This window comes from Benincasa hispida, chromosome 4 (assembly GCF_009727055.1).
Source record: "Benincasa hispida cultivar B227 chromosome 4, ASM972705v1, whole genome shotgun sequence".
In the NCBI taxonomy this organism is placed as follows: Eukaryota; Viridiplantae; Streptophyta; class Magnoliopsida; order Cucurbitales; family Cucurbitaceae; genus Benincasa; species Benincasa hispida.
Genome location: NC_052352.1, coordinates 32,488,333 through 32,511,252, shown reverse-complemented (window position 1 = coordinate 32,511,252; position 22,920 = coordinate 32,488,333). Strand labels below are relative to the sequence as shown.

Here is a 22,920-nt window from a genome sequence, read left to right as displayed (position 1 = left end):
CAAGCTTCACGTTTCTAAACCAATTTTATTACATTTGACGCAACTTTTCCTTCCTATTACCGCATATTCTAAGTAAGGCGATATAACTTGTATTTTTACAAGTTATCATGATTCATAGAAAAATTTTTGAGAGTTGGGTCATTTTGTGAAAATTTTCCATATTTATAGTTTATTAATAATTCACATAAAAATTATTCACTAGCCATAGACGTAGAAATGGTTCATTAATGATAAACAGAAAAATGATTTGTTATTAATAGACTACTAAAATGGTATGTATAAATTTTGATACGAGGATGAAACATTAGTGAATGTACATATCAGGGCTGATAATAATGCAATTACAAAGTATAAAACAAAGGCAGAATTCAGAAGCTGTCATCTGTAAAATCGCTCGAAAAACTTCTACACTCCGCCATACATGGAAAGCTCAAGCTCAAAGAGCTCTTCAATGGCGCAAATCCATCCAAAATTTCCATCTTACTCTTCCCCTTTAAATTCCCACCTATTTCACTACCCACTTGATTTAACATGTTCACAAAATCCCTCACTATCACAAATAGCTCTAGTGGATTTTCTCTATCCCCTGTTTCGAAGTACTCATTCGTCTTCTTCACAATCTCCAACACCCTTTTTTGTTCTCTTCTTGCTGTCTCAAGTTCTTCCTCTGCCGATTTGACAAAACTCATCATTTTCCGCTTATATTCACCTCCTTCCTTCGATAGAAGCTTACGTATCCCTGAAATTTGGATTAAGAGATTAGGGCAACTGGCAATGAAGGCTTCGTAGTCGATTGTGGATGCTTTCTTGACGTTGGAGAGCTCTGAGGTGAGTGATTCAATTGCTGATAATCCGAGTATTGTGTATTCGTTTTCTCTTTCCTTTTCCAGTATGGGAGTTTTTGAATTTTTGTTTAGGAATCGTTTTTTCCCTTCGGATTTCATCACTTCTTCAACAACGAAGTGAAACAATGTGGTTTTTCCATCTGTGCTTTTCACATCTGAGAGTTTTAAGAGTGATTCGAGATTGAAAGCTTCTGCACCTCCTCTTGTGGTTCCTGAATTCAATCGGTTTCCAGCTTTGAGAGTTGCTTCTAACAGTTTTGTAAATAGCCCTTTTTTCTTTAGCTCTTCGCAACCCACACCAAGTGTTTGTGAAAAGTCCCTGAGACGAATAATCGCTGACTTGAAGTTTGATCTGAAAAGCATGGCGTTCAGACGAGTGAAGGCTGTTGGAACAGCCTTAAGAAGGTGGAAAATGAAAGATTCTGCATCCGCAAGCTTTAATGGGTCGCCATCAAATTCAAGAATTTGGGATTGTTGTTCTTGGTTTGGAGTGATCTTGACAAGCTTCTCGAGTGTGTCTGAGTCTAGGCCCTGTCCCTCCATGAGAGCATCAAGAAGTTCTTGCCGAGATATGTTCAGAGATTTAAGGATTATTGCAATGTTTCTCGATCTTCTGGAATCGAGGATTGAGATTTGTACTTGCCCGCCATTGTTGGGGCTTGATGATTTTGTTTGCTCATGGTTGCCACTTTGCTTTGGTGGTGATTTCTTGTTTGTGGCTACATATCCGAACAGAGCTTCCATAAGGTCGCCATTAAACCTGAAGAACAAAGATTAGATCAAAGTGGACAAATCAGAGAAGCTAATTCAAAATGGGATCTCTTCCAAATTCAATTATGATGATGGGTTTTACCTGAAAGAACCGCCATCAATCTTGTCCCACACCATTGCATGATCTACATTTGTATTAACCTTATCCCAATGTAATGGCTTCAATCTAGTCTGATCATTCCCTGCTGAAGATGATCCTGAATTGGCAACTGCCTTTGGTGGTGGCGCTGGTGGAGGTTTTCTTGGGGGCGCTGGTGGAGGAGGAGGCAGCCATGGCAATTTTTGTGAACTAGAGAGAGAGTAATCACGAGCCTCTATTTTTGTTGAAGACATGAGCAAAGGAGTTTCTTGTACTCTCTGAGGCTTCCTTCCTCCCTCTTTTACAAAACCCAATTCTTCATCTTCATTTTTCTTCGACTTTCTCCCTGCAGGGTTTTTCCAGTAGATCACATCCAGACCATTTTCTTCAAGAATGAACCCATTAAAGTTACCATTGAATCTTGTAAATTCTTTCCGACTCACCAAAGCCTGACCTTCCCGGGATTGTGAAGTTCTGTCATCTTGTTCTTCCTTGTGTTCTGCAAGAATGCATCTTCGGATGTAAAAGAAGAGACACAGAGAAAGCATGAGGGTAGCCGCTGCAATTGAAATCGCCACCGTTATGATGGTGGCTTTCTTGGACATGTGCTTCGGCTTCAGCTGCAGCTGCACAGCTTCTTGTGGTGGTAAATGTGACGGCGGTGGTGGGGAAGGCCGCCATGAGATGGTTGACAGATTGTCTGAAGTATTGTTGGTGAGTGGGACATGAAATGTCGATGGGAAAGGATAAGAAGTTTCAATATTCTGAGGGAAAGTGGACTGAGAGCAACAAAGAGGAATGAAAATGAAACAAAGAATGAAGTTTTGAAGAAATGGCGATGGCCAAATCATTGCAGCCACGGCGGATTTCCAAGAACTGCATAAAGAAATGAAACTGAATTTGTGTTGTTTTTGTTAATTACGGAACTCTTGAGGTCCTAAGTTTTTAGTTTCTTCGTCATTGGTCGAAGAGGATTTGGTGCTGTGTCTCGCAGGTCAGAAATTGAAATTATAGATAGAGGAGCAGTTTTATGGATTAGGCCAACTTTAAGGGGAAAAAAAGGGAAAAAAATCCATGGTGTTCTTTTAAAAATTTAATTTAATTTTGTTCTCATTAGTCCTCAACTTATTCCTAATGAGCTTAGGTAATTGGCATGACATTCTAAAAGTTGGAAGTTCGATTTTTCTATCACATAGTTATACTATCTCAAACTCAGGACAACACGAATCAAGATCAAAAGAAAACTTCGAGTGCCTCTATCGAACAAATCAACTAGAAGATATCACTTATTAACTAAATTGTAATATAGTTATGTAAATTCATTAATTTGAAGGGGAGCACGTACCCCTTCCTTTCATAGTCATATAATGATTAAATAATTGTCTATTTGTCTCATGTTCTCTCTGCAATTGAAAGTGTAAGTGTTATGTTATACAATGGAATAAGATCAAGTTTTTCTATAAAGTTGCAAAGTTGTTATTTGATCAATTAAGATATGTGGTTCAAATCCACCGTTCTGCATAATAATAAGTTGAAAAGGAAAAAATAAATAGATCGTATTAGATCAAATCACATATTCAAAACCTTCAATTCGATTACTCCCTTCAACTAATAAGATTGTTTAAGGTCAAACCTCTTTGGAGTTATTTGTTTCGTGGGAATCAAAGATACTCATGGAGTGGATATTTGGATTATTGTGTTTGTTTTGCGGTAATGTAAGATGCCTGAGCATTTGGAGATTCTAGGGCATTTTAGGATGCCTTTACGGAGGGCATCTCGAGAGTTTTAGATAAAACATGAGTTTCTTGGATTCCTGTATTGAAGGCATCGTCATTTTACTTTTTTAACTGTTTATAATATATATATATATAATAACCTTCTTTAATTTCATTTTATAATTGAAATAAATACTGTCAACTATGTATTTCACTCTCTTTGTTATATTGTATTTGTTTTTTTAATTTTATTTTAGAAAGATATTCAAATTCAAATTCAAATTTATTTTATAAAAACCTTAAATTAATATATATTGTTTTCTTGAGAAAAATAATAAATAAAATAATAAAATTATATTAATTTAAAAGATATTGAAATTAATAAAAACAAATATGTTATATAAGTTCAAATTATATTAGATTAATGATAAATTAATAAATAGTTGTAAGGGCATTCTTGGAACATTATGTAAATCTAAGACATCCCAAACATAAATCCTGCAACACAAATACAGTTATCCAAGCATTCCCAGATATCTTAAAAAATATTTCTACAAAACAAACATGGTTATCTAAAGATGTCAAACATCTGTATGCCGGACATCTATAATTCTGGATCTTGATGCAAAATTTAGGATAGGGAAAACGTGCTTGACCCTCACATGACCAACATTTGAATTTGTAATTTGGGAAGAGAGTGAAGGAACCGGTTAAGGTTTGTGAGCGGAAACGGGGATCAGACCCAAATCCCCATTTTGTTAGAAATAAACAGAACATTATGCATTTAATCACAAAAATACAGCATACTAAAATAAAATTAAGAGAAATAGATAATTAGGATTTCAAGAAACCATAACCTTTAAAGAGCCTTTTCTTCACGTTTTTCCTCTCCAAGAATGGTCACGAACAAAACGATCTCCAATTTTGACACCACTAATGGGCTTCCTTTGTATTTTCTAGGATGGGAATCACAGAAGTTTTGTGGGCTCTGTGATTTTTGGAGAGGGAAAGATTGAAACAGAGAAGAGAATTGGGAAGAGAGATTTCAGAACAATTCTATGTTCACTTCTTTGTCACAACGAATGAAGGAGAAAATGCAAATCTTCCAACCACCCACACAATACGTGGGTTCAGAGGTAATTGGAGAAGGAAGTTATTTCCCTCCTTTAATTTCGAAATTAAAAATTAAATAAATTTAATTTTAATATATATATAACCAACTTATTATATGTATATAAGTATATGTTATATCATATATAACATATAACCTATGGTCTCATATTGTATCACATACAATATAACCTATAGTTTTAATTCTCCAACAATGATATTAATATAAATCCCGTTTATATTAAATTTAATTATTTGAATCTAATTCACATAATTAATATTTGAATCATATTCAAATATTTATTTCCTCTCAAATAAACTTTATACTATAATGTATCAAATACATTATAGTAATTATATCATATATAATTAAATTAAATTAATTATATAATATATAATTAATTATCTAAATTAATTTGAACAATTCAAATTAATCCAAAATTGATTCTCATTTAATCCCTGTTGAGCTACATAAGGGACCTCATGGACCTGTAGATTAAAGCTTCAATAGTACTTGAATAATTAATTAAACTCCAATTATTCAACATTCATTAACTGTCAAACACTCCACTAAAGATCGAAAACTGCACTCTTTGCACTACAGATATATTATTTATGTGTCCATTGGATATAACCAATCAACAGTACGATGACCCTTCACAAATTGTTGTAAGTACAACTAGGTCAAATTACCGTTTTGCCCCTGTAGTTACATCTAACTCTTTACATACCACTGATCCCTCTAATGAACAATAGATCATAGTCCAACTATGACTAAACCCCTCTCGAGCCAGGAGAAGGTGTGACACCACATTATTCAAGACTCGAAATCAGCCCTTAAGAGAGCCATTTATCTACTTACCCCTGCCTCGAGAAAGGTGTGAATTCCATCTCGTGTAGCTGTGTTCCTAGCTCCATAATCAGATGAATCCCCAAAATGGTAGGCTTGTTGAGTCGGTGATCTGGCCATTCTCACCCATACAAATCAAAGGACTGCCCTCATAGGCAGGAGTTCACAACTCACTTAGGATTCAGGTCATGTCACCTATGATCATCCTAGTGAAATATAAGTCTCTATTATAAATGACGTTATATAATGAGACTAGTCATTTCGTGATCCAGTCTTATACAAACACCTTTGTATAGAATAACTCCGCTCACATGTCTCTATGTGAACGATTAGGATCAGATCATTTGTAGCACTTTACAACAATTGTAACATCTATAAAGCGGGTCGTACTCGTAGTGTCATCAGGTTAAGATATCCAACCTAGTCTTATCAATCTACTACAAACCATTTAGATTATCACTTAAACATGATCCACCTGTATATCTCTACAAACATGTTTAAGCTACAGATGATAACCTTGGATGCTAGTTTATTGATTTTTTGGGTTTAATATGTGAAACCCGAATTTCCATTTTTCCTACTTAAGCAGGTGATTAAGGGATTAACTAAGAGAAAGTTAAATCCTATGTTGAAGAAAAAGGAAATTTCTAAGTGTTGAATAGATTTTCCTTGAGTAGCTTTGAGTTAAGCTTAAATCCCTGAAAATTGACTAAGTGTTGGACTAGGCATTGTATCGTGAGTAGCTTTGAGTTAAGCTTAAATCCCTGAAAATTGACTAAGTGTTGGACTAGGCATTGCTATGCATTGGCCACAAGATCTTTGAAAGAGTACTTGGCAAAGGAAAAATTTGGAAATTTGGCTAAGTATAGAATGTTGTGTGGGATGCGTTGGAAGGAGGGAAAATTTGGAAATTTGGCTAAGTATAGAAAGTTATGTTGATGCATTGGAAAGGACCAATGCGTTGGAAGAAGTTGTGTGTTGATGCGTTGGAGGGACCAAAGCGTTGGAAGAAGTTGTGTTGATGTGTTGGAAGGGATCAATGCGTTGGAAGAAGTTGTGTTGATGCGTTGGAAGGGACCAAAGCGTTGGAAGAAGTTGTGTTGATGTGTTGGAAGGGACCAATGCGTTGGAAGAAGTTGTGTTGATGCTTTGGAAGGGTTGTTGGTGATGGCATGCGGTTGAGGAAGGAAAAGGGAAGTGATGCGTTGAACATCCCAGAGTTTGTGGACGCATATGAAGGATGAACTCATGGAGGATGTCATCCGGACATGTGGCTTGTTAGGAAGATTCTTAAGCCTTTAGTAAAAGAGGTGGCAGCGTAAGAAGACATACAAAGTTAAGGGCCATGCGTTGGTGAAAGGAGAAGAAGACACATTGGGTTGTGCTGATGCAAAGATTGCGTTGAGGTGTTAAGGAAGAGACACTTGGTCATGTGGCCAAGTAGGAGGTGTCGGCCATGGAGCAATCTTGGATGCCTTAAATAGGACCAAAGATTTCATTCTTCAGATCAAAACTCAAAATACATTTAAGAAGAGTTGGGATAATTTGAGGAAACCTTGCGTTAGAGCAAAATCCATGCGTTGGACATAGAAGTTCAAAGAGGACGCATTGGACAGTGAAGTCTGGAAAGTAACATCAACTTGAAACGAGGAGTTCTCCCAGAATACTCGTGTGTTGGATGTGATTCCAAAGCCATCTAAAAGCTAAAAGAGTCTAGTCTTCATGGTGGGGCTACCGGAGAATAAGCTCCAAGGAATCGGGCTGGAGAATGAGGAAACGACAGAAGGGTCGAGCTGTCGGAAAAGCTGGGCCAGTCTTAATGTTTTGATGATTCCGGAAAAAATACAAGGAGTTATGAGCTAAGATTTTATGGTAAGGTTCCCGAGACATTTTAGAACATGTTTGCAGAAGGAATTATTTTAACATAAGGTCTGGAACTATGAGTAATCTAAGCTGATATTTGAATCTGGAATTTAGGATTCAAAAGGGAAACCAAGGAAACCTAAGGAACTTAGGAAAGGAAAGTTCCTAACCAACCAAGGTGAGTGGTTATTGTGTGTTGTATTTTTGATATAATTACTATATATAGGTAAATATATATAGGGGATAATGTTAAATTGGCATGATCAGGGATATATGTTTATCTGATTACTATGCTTGTTAAGATATTGCTTGTATGTTTGTGTTGGAAATTGGAATTGTACCTGGGATATATAGTTAGCATGCTTAAAAAGATACTTGACGGGAAAATATAGTCGGCTTCGGTCGGCGAAAAATTATAGTCGGTGACGACTGGTGGGAAATATAGTCAAGTTACCTAAGCACAGCTAGCGGGAAAAATAGTCGATGTGCACATTGGCGGGATAATAGGGTACAGGGAAAGTTTCCACAGGAATTGTTGTTATCTTAGTATACGTGTGAAAGTACTGAGGATGTTTATATTATGTGATAACCAGCGGTCAAGATGGGGTTGGTTGTTTTGACCAGCGGTCGAGCTAGGGATTGTCTAGCGGTTTGGCTGGAAAATAATAATGAACTTGTGGTAATGTTCTTGTTGACTATGCATTGCTTTCCCAAAAATATATTTCTGTTGACAAAGTTACTTGTTTATCTAAAGACACCACTCACTGGGCTTTATAGCTCATGTTTTCCATGTTTTATGTTTTACCCACCCATGCCCCCCCCGGTAGTGGAAAGTGAGGAGTTCCAGGATGTTGCTAAGGTCAAGGTCTGCCACACGCCACAGTTACGCTCTAGAAGGGTTTTACAGTTGTTGTTGTAAACTTTGTTATTAAGTCTTTGAGTTGTATAAATGTTACATTGTTGTAATATAAGATGGGCATGCTTAATCAGTTGGTTGTTGAATTTATTCATTGGTATCAGAGTTATTTCCGCAAGAGTTATTAGGCAGTAAGTGTCAACCAAAGGGTTGATAACTGCTGTCAGTCACGCCCTTTCCCAGGCGCGGAGGGTGGTCTGGGGCAGGGTGTGACATAATGCTACTAAATAAAATGTTTGTACAATACAATTACAAACTACGGGACCCTACTTCATTTAGGGCATCAAGCCAAACAATCTCTCACTTGTCCTGAAGCTAGTGGGGTGTACAATATACAAGTCATACTAATATACAAGTACACAAATCACTAAACTAGGGCATAAAATGAACCAAGTACAAAATCTCCTACTTGCCCTAGACTAAATGTGGCCTGTCTCGTAGACCCATACTCTGCAGGTGACCCTCAAACACCTTAGCCGTGAGGGCTTTTGTAAATGGATCAACAACATTGTGCTCAAAAGCTATCTGCATGATGATTATGTCCCCGAACTCTACGTTTCCTATATAAGCATGTTTAGCCATAAGAATGTTATATTAATTATTTGATAAGTGAAGATCCATGGTTACTTATAGAGGTTATGAAGGAAGGGAAGGAAAAACAAATTAATTGAAGAAACTCACTAATTGGAATTGGCCGAAAGCACTAAGTGCTGGATGAGGTGGCGGTTTGACCATTGAACATGGGAGGCGGCAGGAAGTATAAAAGAAAGAGAAACTTCAGAAGCTCGATTTTGGAAAATGACTTGAGAAAATTAAGTGAGACCAATGCCATTTGAAATCTAGGAGAATCTAGATTTTGAGGTTGTTTTGCCGGAGAAAGATCTCACAGGGAGAAGAACAAAAAGTGAAGAATTTGCAAAAGGAACAGATTCTCAAATTAATCAGGGCTCGGAGTGAATATTGGAAGCTCCAAGCCAAATTACAAGGAATTTTGGGCTGAGATTTTAAGCTAAGAAAGTTAACTCAATTCTAAACAAGTTTGTAGAAGGAAGTTTCTTAAAAAGAATTCTGGATTTTGATTTATGAATTTTTGAATTTAAAATAGAAAATTGATGCGTAAACAGGCAGCTGCTTGGGAAGATTAAGCAAGCAGCTCACCATAGTGAGCGGGATAAGAAAATGAGTGAGAGCGAGAGTGAGATAAGGAAGAGTGAATCTCGCTAAGGATGAAAATCTCGCTGGTTTTGCACTGAATCTCGTTGGAAAGTGGCAAATCTCGCTCGTAAGAATGATCTCGCTCATGAGGATGATCTCGCTCATGAGGGTGATCTCGCTCCTGATGATCATCTCGCTAGTAATGCTAATTTTTGTTGATGAAAGTTTCATTAGTAAGTAAACTATCTGAAGCATTTTGATGAGAATTCTAAGGAATCTAACTGGGAATTATGTCCTTTCAGGCCAAGAGGAGCTAGGAGAGGCATATAAATCGTTAAGAGCCCCGACGAGCTATGAGTGACTAAAATGAACTTAATGCTTTCAATGTTTATGTATAAAAGACCATGTAAGTTACAGTGATGTTGATGATGAATTTATACTTTCTCAAACAATAAATGTTTAATGAATAGCATAACTTATCTTCTCCAGCTTGTACATGTTTTAACACATGCCAAGGTATGTTGTGAATTCACTACAAAAGTTAAATTCCTATGATGAAGCATGCGTTTTGGAGGAAGGCTATGATAAAATGAGTCTTTGTGTAAATGGTATGAAATTAAGCCTAATTTGATGCTAGAAAATAACCTGGTAATGAAGGACACATAGAAGGTATCTGGGTAATTGTACCTAAGGTATTGACGGTACTTAGAAAACTCCACATGCACGTAGGTAGTTCTGAATAAGAGGCCGAGGTATGGGTCTCCTAGGCCATATACTAGCAAAGGGAGGCCGAAGTATGGGTCTCTTGGCCAGTGACAGACGTTGGGAGCTAGAGCGATGTATGCTTGTTCTCAACTAAGGAATAATGATGTTTAATGATGTTTAAGAATGTTTATCAATATTTATGTTTAGAGGAAGGTGCTTGAGATGCTCATCGATATATTTACATATTACATATTTATAATGATGTAATGCATGGTGTAATATGATTTTATAGTCACTCACTGGGCTACTAGCTCACAGATTTTCTATGTTTTCCTTTTTCAGGTAGCGGTCAGATTCCTCAAGGTTGATCCTGCAGCTGCTTGCCACTGAAAGGCACGACTTGTTAAGAAGAATTTAGGTTGATGGTCTATCTATGTACACATGTTTTGAGGGGGATTAGGGCTTTGTTAGTAGTTTGGGCCCAACTGTAAATATTTTACCTGTAGATGTCATGTCATGACTGTTTGCATGTGATTATATAAACTTATGTAAAACCTTTTGGCGACGTGCTATATGTGTACATTAATAATGTTTAACAGGTTGGTATTTAGGTTAGAGGGCTAAGGTGGTAAGTGCTAGCGGTAGGGCTAGTAACTACTATCGTCACATCTTTTTCTAGATTAAAAGGGTAATCTGGGAGGGGGTGTGACAAGTTGGTATCAGAGTATAAGGTTTTGGGGAAATGAGAGGGAAAGTTCATGTATAAGTCTAAGTCCCTAAAGTGTGAGTCCCTAACATGTGTACATTTTAATAGGTGAAATGCCGAGGCAAAGTGGCAGATAGAGTAGGCACATAGGAGGTAGGAATACTGACCCTACCGATAGAGGCTCGGAGGTTAGAAAGAATCCACCGGGAGGAAGGAGGAAGGTGAACGATCCAGTGGGCCAGGAAATGACGTCTGAGGGAGAGCCTAGTACTCCCAAGGCGAAGGCAGATTCCTAGCTAGAAGATATAGTTTTTAACAGGATAGCACAGAGTATGGGCCGACCCATAGAAGAAATATGGCATTGAGAGGTTTAAAGCCCTAGGGCTATGACATTCGAGGGTACAACAGATCCAACTGAAGCCGAGTTATGGCTGGATGTAGTTGAAAAATGTTTCAACATTATGGGTTGCTGATAACGGGCAGAAATGCACATTATCATAGTGCTAAGTTCTAAACAATGTTGGATTGCGTTGATAAAACATGTTAAATTGTGTCCATCAAGCATCAATTTCATAATATTGCAGTCGCATGCGTTCATCGCATAGGAATAGTTGATTTTAGTGTTTTTATGCAGATTATGTGTTGACGCAATGCAAGAATTGTGATCATAGGAAATCATTGGTCGAGCGCGCATCACCACAAGGCTTTGCGGTGATCGTGTTCGCAAATATTCGCCCGAGAAGGATCACCGCAACTTGGTCAGCGCAACATGGTGGGCGCATCTGGGTGAAAGGTTAACTAATCGCGATGGGACAGAAAGCTGATGACAGTCGAATCCGAATTAAGTTGACAGCCAATAATGATCACAAGTACATTCAGCTTTTCGGTGACAATTATTCGACGCATCAATCAGGAAGTAAAGTCGTCCCATCTGTACAATAATGAGAGAGAAGCCTCCATTCACCTTGGATGTTCTATAAATACCACGGGCATCCTTCAGAAAAGGGATTAACTGGTTCAGCAGTTAGAGATTTCATACTTCAGTTCACACGTCTTTGTTCATAGTTTTCTTTCATTTTAAGGCGGATGCGAGAGAGAAGGTTGTGCCAATAGATCGTTCCGGTAAGCTTGGGAGAGCGTCGAAAGCTTTAAGGATAGAGAGAGGGTCGATGCCTGCAGAAGCGGGAACATCTTTAGAACTGAATAGAGATTACAGTGTAAAAGCCTTGGTCAGCAAGGAATTGCTACAAGGCTCTCTACCTTTAACTTCCATTGTCATTTTGTACTCCACTCATTCATCGAAATGGAATCTATTTCTCTATATCTATTCACTCTCTGTTATTTAAGCATGAGTAGCTAAATTAGTTGAATGGGTTGAGAAGCATTTAGCTAGCACAACTAGGGAATCTTCATGCTATGCGATTTTCTTGTATTATGTATGCTTCATTTGTCCATTAGAGATACTCAGGAGGGTAGTCTAAGGACAGGATCTAGACTTGGGAAGGTCAGGTTAGAATCTAGGCTTGGGAGAGTCAGATTAGAACGTATAATTGATGACATGCAGAAATGCATGCATTCTTAGTCATTTTACTTAGAATTATGAAGGTTATTAGGTAGAAATTGCGTCGATCATGATAGGAATTCACGAGAATATGAGTTTGTGTCGATCAGCATGTCGAATCTCAGCTAACCCATTACTTTGCGTTAATTATGCATTCAATGTTCTATTTTTGTAGCTAACGCAGGAAATGAATGCAAACGCAGAAACCGGACCACCGCATAGACGACTGCATGCGGAGAAACAGTCCATTGCAAAGCCAAACGCGTCGATCAATGCATGGATGTTGCAGTTCCGTATGCATCCATCGCATGGGAGCTACGCTCATCAAGTGATTGCGGTCATCATGTAGAGTTGCAATGTTAAGTGAATGCGGCCATTGAATGATTACGGCTACACGACAATGCATTATAATGGGATCAACGCAAGGTAGGTGGAATGAATGCATCAATGCATCTATCTCGAGAAAATCCAAAGTGATACTGAAATTTCACCTACCATGTCGTTGGTAGAAGAGGTTCAGAAAAAATTGACGTGCCGAACATTAGACTCAGAGCAGTCCAATTAATGCTGTCGGCGGTCCAGACTCTATAAATAGAAGCCGATGACCAAAATTCCAAATAATCCGGGGGAGGATCCTTGTGAACTGGGGACTTTCCCCGCGATCCAGACAAATTGTGTGAGAAGATGACTGGGAGTTCTTCACCTCCTTCATCCATTTCGAGTGACGACCGGAGCCTTCGACCGGAGCTAGATCTCGAGAGAGTCAGCTCCTCCGCCCATCCATGGCACCACCGACAACCTTAATGCACATCCGCTGGAAGCAAAGTTTTGCTTCTAGCTGGTCATTTCTTTTTCCTTTCTTTTCCTATATTGTATTGTATGACATTTTGAATTAAGAAATTAATACAATGTGTTTTCAATGCATTTCTCTATTCCTTCGACTCCATCTCCATTTTCTTTGCTTAGCATCTTTATTTTCATTCCAACACTTAGTGAGATTGCTTGGGTATTGCATACTTAGTCATGTGGATTAGGGATATGAAGCATGTAGCAACCTACCGAGAGGTGTGTAATGCGTGAGTGTGTGAGTAACCTTATTTGCTTAGTGTGAAGTTGTGAAAACGCCTATCTATAGGCTAATGCAATGCTTGTCTATGAGTAAAGTCAGGAACAACCAATTTCCCGGGAGGGTAAGTGGTTGGTCGCATTAAGCAATGTTTGCGTTGTTCACTAGGGATAGTAAAAACCTTGCGTCAACCAAGTTCATGCGGTTACCTTGTCCTATGAGCGCATCATTCATCATTTAGGCATACTTGAGAGAGTAGTCTAAAACCCAAATCTAAGACTCGAGAGAGCGGATTGGAACGCATAGAAACAGACGGGAACTTAGAGATAAGCTCTATTTGTCAACACTGCATCGATGCACCCTAGGAATAGAATGATATTATGTGGTCGCATATTTTGTGTGGACGTCATTTTGTGATCGCATAAATAGGAATAGAGGCTTATGTGTAGGCCCTGTAGACTTAGCACATATATCGCATGCGTTCTAGCATTAGAAGTCGTAGCATTCGCATCGAGAGGTGGTTTACTATTGTATGTGGGTTGCATGATCGCATGGATTGCGTTGACTAGGGTTACCCTTGCGATCACTTTTAAGGGTTGCCATGAAATCATCTCCTCATTTAATCTATCTTCCCACACATTTATTTCATGTCAAGGTTTGTCGCATCTCTACCTTTCATGCATATTCTCATTGCGTTGTCTGTTAGATAGGAATAGAAGTAGGATTAACTTAGCAACATCCCCTCCATTCTTTTATTTATACCGCAGCATGCACATCACCACAAACATATAGTTACAAGTCCCTGTGTTCGACCTCTGATTACCCAAGAAATTTGCGTTCATGTTATACTTGGCGTGAGCGCAAGAAAACTTGTGGCAGGATGCATGGTCATCGCATACATTTGTTGGCGCATTTTCATTCCAACACATGACCATCGACGCATAACTATCAACGCATATTTTAAGAACATGCATCACATACTGCATCCACGGGATGTTGGTTGTCGAGTAAAATTGACTTCCAATCCCCGCGCATCAATAATTAAGAGATAGAAACTTAGGAATGAGCACTATTTGTTATCAATGCATCGCATGCATCCTAGAGACAGGATATGATTGTATGCAGTCACCTTGCTTTTATGCATTTTGCATCATCGCATAGGAAAAGAGTAGAGACTTAGGGATAAGCTCTATGGACACTTTTGCATTCAACACATGTATCCTAGACTTAGGAGCATTGCATTTGCATTGGAAAATGACTTGCTATGCATGGTGGTAGCATGATCGCATAGTCTGACGCATTCCCAAGTAACGTTAGCTAAAGATCTTCTCAATCCGTTCATCACATGCTCAGTGCATCTATCACACAATTGACTTTTCTCAAATCCATCGTTTTATTATTTTCTCTTTAACGCAATCAACAAAAAACTAACAATTTATTTATTTGGTTACCGCAAAGTTTTCCTAAAAATTACCAATGCAATCTGTTTTCACAAGTCCCTGTGTTCGACCCTGGACTTATCAGGAAACTCAGAGGAATTTACACTTGGATTCCGCCGAGCAAACTTGAGTGCACAACGCAATTTCATCAACGCATATCATTCACATTTCCACTTCATAAAATTAAGCATCAAGTTTTTGGCGTCGTTGCCGGGGACTTCGACAAAATAGAGTGCTAACGGTAATTTTTTTATTTCTTTGCAGACTCTCAATCTTTGGCGAATTATGACCCAAAGATTGAGAGGACATTCAGAAGAAGATTAAAAGACCGCCAACAACAATAAGAGAGAACTCCAAGAATGGCGGAACAACCGGTAGAAAGGACCGTGAATGCGAACAATATAATGGCCAACCCTATCCTTCTGGCGAATGATTGCAATAGACCCATTCGGGACTATGCGTCATCTAACCTCTACGATTTCTCTCCAGGAATCATGAGGCCGGTGTTAGATGGATCAAGGTTTAAAATGAAGCCGGTAATGTTGCAGATGATCCAGGCTATTGGGAAGTTTGGAGGAAGGCGTGGCGAAGACCCGCACGCCCACCTCCGGAGCTTCATAAAAATCTGCAACACTTTTGTGTTCCCAAATATCTCAACCGAGGAAGTTCGACTAACTCGGTTTCCATTTTCTTTGTATGATTAGGCAAGGAAATGGGAATATTCTCTCGAACCAGGAGAGATAACTTCGTGGGAACAGGTAGTGGAAAAGTTAAAGAAGACGTATTTCCCACCAACCGAGAATGCTAGAAGAAGGAAATTAATAACAAACTTTGAACAAGAAGATGACGAATCGCTCAGTGATGCCTAAGCGAGTGATAACATGTAGAAATACAAGTTATTTATACTGTTTTATTTAGATATTACGGCCAAAAGGAAGAAAAGTTGCGTCGATAGTATGGAAATTGGCTAAGAAATGCGAGAATTATAAATTGTCGTCAATACACCCACTAACACCATTGCGATGGTAGAAAAGAATGTTTCAGTTCTGTTTTGTAGGAAATAAAGTCACCACATGCATTCATGGCTCAAATATAAAATGAACAATGCATTTACGTTGCATTGGGCCCGTCAATCAATAATGAAGAGATGATCAACGCAATGACGACACATGCGACAATCGATCAAGAGCTTTGCAATCAATGCAACTTCAACCGCATGCGGTAATAAAAAACAACACCACATGCGGGCAAACGATTGAAGATGTAAAGAGCAACGCAATTGCGGAGGATTCTGATGCGTGTACAGTTGACCGTTGTGCATTATTGACGGGATTGATTATGTAACAGAAGGAATATTCACTCCACCATTTCAGGAACTGCCTTAACAATAAAGTGGGGACCACAATGCAAAGAGTCAAAGCTTCGCCTATAAATAGCTTCTGCAATTGCATTGAAGGGAGATGCTTGAATACAGAGAAAAGTGCATATACTAATTTGAGAGAGAGACTGGTTGAGCGACTAATCAGAGTAGATCTGGGAAGAATTAAGAGACAAGGCCGAGAGGTGAGTCTCCGGGCAAAGAATCCTTCTGATGCCTGCCGTCAAAGCTCTGTACGAAGATCACCTCTATCAGACGAGCAAGCCTGAGAGGGAAGCTCTTCTGTTCATCCATTCCACATGCAGGCAAGCAAAACCACGTCCAGATCTGTGTCAAGACGTTGACACTCTTCTATATTTGTTCCTATCTTCATAGTCTATCATTCACACCATGTATCAGAGGCTAATCTCAGTATTGAATGTTATGATCATTTCCATTATCATTTCTCTGTCTATTTTCGTTCACTCATAATTTATTTTCTCCATGACGTTTTCTTAATCCCATAGGTAATTAGCAAGAATTAAGCAAGTAATTAATTGGGTTAAGGAAATAATTAAGTTTAGTCAAGGCATGCTAGACGGCATCTTCACCTATGAGAGCAGAAGTGAAGATGCTATTCCACCTATCGAGAGAGGGTTGGAAGAATGCATTAACTAAAGCGAGAAGTACTTCCAGAGATGGAAGCAACCTTGCGTTCACCACATTCATTCCTATTTGACCATAGAGATATGGGAACGCGACTGATCACCAAGAGGTGTACGCCAAGGGAAAGCAGAACTTAGTTACATCTTTAACGCAATTAAAAAACTTGTGACGTTTGTACTAATTATTCTTTCTCCTTCTGATTCATCCATAAAGACTTGCCATCACATACCATGATCCTTTGTATCAACTTCACAGTCAGTCTCGAACTTAGTATCATGTATATCATGTATCTTGTATCTTGTATCACATTAGCTTAGGTTTATTTTCATTGCAATTTAGTTTATTAACGCAACTTTATTTTACCGCAGTTTTAAATTCATGTACAAACCCAATTCTTATTAATTGTAAAAACCGGTCGCATGTATCACAAAAGTAACACATTAACGAAAACAATCCATATGTTCGACCTCGGATTACTCTAAGAAACTTGCGTTGGAATTATACTTGGTTTAAACGCAAGGAAACTTGTGACAACACATTAATCCATAGCATACTACAAGCATATAGTTAACAACACATATATCTAGAAGTAGTATCGCATAAAATGCGCATGATCAATAACATAACATAAGATTACATTTAACGTTACAAGTTTATGGAAACATGAGCTTGTAGCACATCATCATGCATGCACAGCATACCATCAATTCCAAGTCATCAAGTTTATGGCATCGTTGCCGGGGATTGGTAACGGTTAGTGCTGAGTACTTTTGTAGTATGTGCAGGACAAATCTCTTTGTACTGTCTGTTTATCGCGAAGAGCAGGCTGACGATTTATGAGTACTGGAATTGATCCAGAAATTCTAAGCTAACCCAGAGATCAGGTGAATTTTTCGCGTAAGAGCACATCAGTACCAGATTAAACGCCAGAATTTCAAGACCTACGGTTGTGGAGAATGCAAGGTTTCAAAAATGTGTAACACATTCTCCATAACTGGTGTGATTCCCGAAGGAAGTAGATCAATCTCTCCCCATATACATTGCGGGATGAGACAGGAAGGAGCAATGTCCTTGAAGACATTGGGCAGGCAAGCTTGATCGTCTGCGGAGGTGTGGATTGCGTTCATTATGAAAAATTGCCTTCTGGTTCATATCTTTAAATCCTATGTTTACATGCTTTCCTAATTACTGTCTTTATTGCTTCATGAACTTTGTCATTTATTGCTTCATTCAATTTGTTTTTATGCTTTATGAAATTTATTTCTCATTTAATTCACTTGCGTTAATTTCCGTGCTTTATTTAATTTCCTTACTTTTCTGTCTTAAATGCATTATCCTTAAATTTTGGTGAATGATTGTTTAATAAGAAGAGAATTAACACTGCAAAGTCTTTTTGACTTGCGTTAGTGATGAAATAAAAAAATAAAAAATTTGGTATGCAATGCAATGATGGGTGCATTTTGTGATAACATGATACACTTTGCGTCCCTTCTACTAAATGCATTGCGTTGAGGGTTGTGTTGCGCTCGTATGTATTGTTAGCCCGTCCTTAGCGAAAATGCACTATGTTGAGGTAGTGTTGCGCTGGTAGAAGTACTGTGTGCCCGTCCTCCAGAAATGCGTTGAGTTAAGGGGTGTGTTGAGATGATACATGTGTTGTTACCTATCCTCTGCAAATATGCATTTGTGTTAATGGAAGCGTGGTGTTAATTTTTAATCGTGCACCTGTCTGAATGAAATACAAAGACAACTTCATTCATTATTTTTTCTTTATATAGAAGCTAATTCTTTGATTCTTTGTACATGATAAAAATTTTGTATTGCGTTATTTGTATTTCTTTCCCTATGCCTTAGCCTCTTCTTTATCATCCTTTGTCATTATTTGCGATATTCTTCATCTTTTATTTTGTCTTATTTATTGTGCTGCCATGATGACTAATATGCATACACTTAGTAGCATTTCCCACACTTTGTATTTTTTGACTAACACTTAGTTAATTTCTAGCTATAGCACTATTTTATCTTTTATCCTTCAAAATTCTGCTCAAACCTTCTTTTCAAAATTTTGTCTAAGTATTTGTCTATTCTGTCCAAACAACGCAATGAGAACCTTGCGCATCTCTAAATTTGGGGGTGGGGAAGGTCTGAGCAGATTCGATCATGTAGATGCGGTCATTAAGAAAAATGCGTTCATTATAAAAAAAAAAATTCATATAAACTCCAATGTCAGCGGAAGGGAAACTCCAAAAGCAATCCCAACTAGATAAGAGTTAAGTTTTGAAAGAAGCCTGCTCGTAGTTGGATGTTCGCATGACACCCGTGGGAGCAAGCCAAAATGAAGGTGGGTTTCCAAAAACGACGCAATATGAAAAGAGAAAAATGAGAAAAAGAAAAAAAAATAAAAGAAACAAGAGACAACTCCTCTGAAATTCAAGAGTTAAAGTTGAGATTGGCACACAACCGTAGTTGGATGTTCGCATGACACTCGTGGGAACAGGCCAAAACAAAGGGTGTAACCATGATCAACAGTCTCCAAATGAATAATGCAAATTTGACCGCCGCATTCAGACACATCAAGTTGTTTTTGCAAGAAGAGGTAAACATTCTTTTTAAAAACTAGAAAAGCATTTTTTAGTAGAAATTTGTTGTATAGAAGAATAAAGTAGGGTTTTGTTATGAATTATCAAGGATAGAAAGAAATTGCATTGTTGAGTAATGTTGCCTAGGTGGAGCATTCAGAGCAACCAATCGACGCAAAATTTAGGATAAGAATTGAGCAATATTGCCTTAGTAGAAGATATGCTTGAGGACAAGCATATATCTAAATTTTGGGGTGTGATAACTTGTAGAAATACAAGTTATTTATACTGCTTCATTTAGATATTGTGGTTAAAAGAGAGGAAAGTTGCATCAATTGTATGGAGATTAGCTAAGAAATACAATAATTATAAATTGTCGTTAATACACCCACTAACACCATTGCAATGGTAGAAAAGAGTATTTCAAGTCTGTTTTGCAGGAAATCAAGTCACCGCATGTGTTCATGGCTCAAAGATAAAATGAACAATGCATCTACGTTGCATTGTGCCCGTCAATCAATAATGAAGAGACGATCAATGCAATGACGGCATATGCGACAATCGATCAAGAGCTTTGCGATCAACGCAACTTCAACCGCATGCGGTAATAAAAAACAACACCGCATGCGGGCAAATGATGGAAGATGTAAAGAGCAACGCAATTGCGGAGGATTCTGACGCGTGTACAGTTGACCGTTGTGCATTACTAACGGGATTGATTGTGTAACAGAAGAAATATTCACTCCACCATTTCAGGAACTACCTTAACAATAAAGTGGGGACCACAATGCAAAGAGTCAAAACTTCACCTATAAATAGCTTCTGCAATTCCATTGAAGGGGGATGCTTGAATACAGAGAAAAGTGAAGATACTGATCTGAGAGAGAGACTGGTTGAGTGAATAATCAGAGTAGATCCGGGAAGAATTAAGAGACAAGGCCGAGAGGTGAGTCTCTAGGCAAAGAATCCTTCCGATGCCCACCGTCGAAGCTCTTTACGAAGGTCACCTCTATCAGACGAGCAAGCCTGAGAGGGAAGCTCTTCTGTTCATCCATTCCACACGCTAGCAAGAAAAACCACCATCCAGATCTGTGTCAAGACGTTGACACTCTTCTGTATTTGTTCCTATCTCTTTATCATCACTTGTATTCATCTTCGTAGTCTATCATTCACACCATGTATTCGACGCTTAACCTTAGTATTCAATGTTATGATCATTTCCATTATCATTTCTCTGTCTATTTTCATTCACCCATAATCCATTTTCTCCATGACGTTTTCTTAATCCCATGGGTAATTAGCAAGAATTAAGCAAGTAAATTAATTAGGTTAAGGAAATAATTAAGTCAAGGCATGCTAGACGGCATCTTCACCTGTGAGAGCAGAAGTGAAGATGCTATTCCGCCTATCGAGAGAGGGTTGGAAGAATGCTTTAACTAAAGCGATGAGTACTTCCAGAGATGGAAGCAACCTTGTGTTCACCACGTTCATTCCTATTTCACCATAGAGATATGAGAACGCGGCCGATCACCGAGAGGTGTACGCCAAGGGAAAGTGGAACCTTAGTTACATCTTTAGCACAATTAACAAACTTGCGATGTTTGTACTAATTATTCTTTCTCCTTCTGATTTATCCATAAAGACTTGCCATCGCATACCACGATCCTTTGTATCAACTTCACAGTCAGTCTCGAACTCAGTAGCATGTATATCATGTATCTTGTATCTTGTATCACATTAGCTTAGGTTTATTTTCATCACAATTTAGTTTATTAACGCGACTTTATTTTACCGCAATTTCAAATTCATGTACAAACCCAATTCTTATTAATTGTAAAAACCGGTTGCATGTATCACAAAAGTAACACATTAACGAAAACAATCCTTGTGTTCGACCTTAGATTACTCTGAGAAACTTGCGTTGGAATTATACTTGGTTTCAGCGTAAAGAAACTTGTGACAACGCATTACTTCATATCATACTACAAGCATATAGTTAACAATGCATATATCTAGAAGTAGTATCGCATAAAATGAGCATGATCAATAACATGGCATAAGATTACATTTAGCGTTACAAGTTTATGGCAACATGAGCTTGTAGCACATCATCATGCATGCACAGCATACGATCAATTTCAGCGAGGTTCAAGCGGCTGGTAAGAGACTGTCCACATAATGGCTTACCAGACTGCCTGCAAATGGAGATTTCTTACCAAGGACTGAATCCCTCTTCGCAGACTGCTTCCAATTCGGCAGCCGCTAGTGGTCTGCTCAATAAAACATATGAGGAGGCAAAGAGTATTCTTGATCGCATTTCCAAAAATCACGAGGATTGGCAGGAAAGCGATCAGAGATTAAGAATTAAAGATAATGATGCAAACAACGGGGCCATCGCATTCCTACGAAATCAAATGACTGCGATGATGAGTTTGATACAAGGCATCGAAATGAATAATACGGGAGCGAAGAAAGGGCAGGTCAGTGCAGTTGCTCAAACGATCGTAAGTTGTGTCATTTGCGAAGATGCTCACTCGAGGGAAGAATGCCCAGAAAACCGCAGTCAGTTATGCTTCATGAAAACTAATCCCTATTCTGAAACATATAACCCTAGGTGGCGAAACCACCTAAATTTTACATGGAAAAATCAACAACAAAGCTTTCAACCTGTGGCACAAAAAGAAGGGCCACCCGAATTTTTCCCGCAACAAACGATCCAGAAATAGCCAAGCTAGCAGCTCACAAACACCACAATCTTCGTCCTTAGAAAGCTTGTTGAAGCAATACATTGAGAAAAACGAATCTGTGCTTCAAAATCAAGCTACATCCATTAGAAATCTTGAAATTCAAATGGGAAAAATTGTGGGTGAGCTGAAAAATAGACTGTAAGGAGTGTTGCCGAGCTCAACTGAGCTCCCTCACAATGCGGGGGGTACTGGGAAGGAACAATGCTTAACAGTCTCCTTGCTAAGTGATGACATGTAGAAATGCATGCCATCTTAGTTCTTTTACTTAGAATCATGAAGGTTGTTAAGCAAAATATGCGGCAATTGTGATAGGAATTCACGAGAATATGAGTTTGCGTCGATCAGCATGTCAAATCTCAGCTAACCCATTACTTTGCATTAATTATGTGTTCAATGTTCTATTTTTATAGCTAATGCAGGAAATGAATGCAAACGCGGAAACTGGACCACCGTATAGACGATCGAATGAGGAGAAACACTTCATCACAAAGCTGAACGCGTCAATCAACGTATGGACGTTGTGATAATCATCCGTACACGTCCATTGTATGGGAGTTGCACTCGTCAAGCGATTGTAGTCCTCATATAGAGTTGTGGTGTTAAGCGAATGCGGCCATTGAATGATTGCGGCTACGCAACAATGCATTCTAGTGGGATCAACGTAAGGTAGGTGGAACAAATGCATCAACACATCTACATTAAGAAAATCCAAAGTTGATGCTGACATTTCACCTACCGCGTCGTTAGTGGCAGAGGTTCAGAAAGAACTGACGTGCTGAATGTCAAACTC

General features: G+C 38.5%; 1 protein-coding gene across 1 annotated transcript; it reads right to left on the bottom strand.

Annotated features, from left to right (window-relative positions):
- Positions 1-334: 334 nt before the first annotated feature.
- LOC120076779 (formin-like protein 4) lies at positions 335-2,600 on the bottom strand (the record flags this gene model as incomplete). Its single annotated transcript, XM_039030689.1, has 2 exons — positions 335-1,605; positions 1,699-2,600. Coding segments are annotated over 2 exons (2,139 nt in total), but the record flags the coding sequence as incomplete, so codon positions are not given.
- Positions 2,601-22,920: the final 20,320 nt, after the last annotated feature.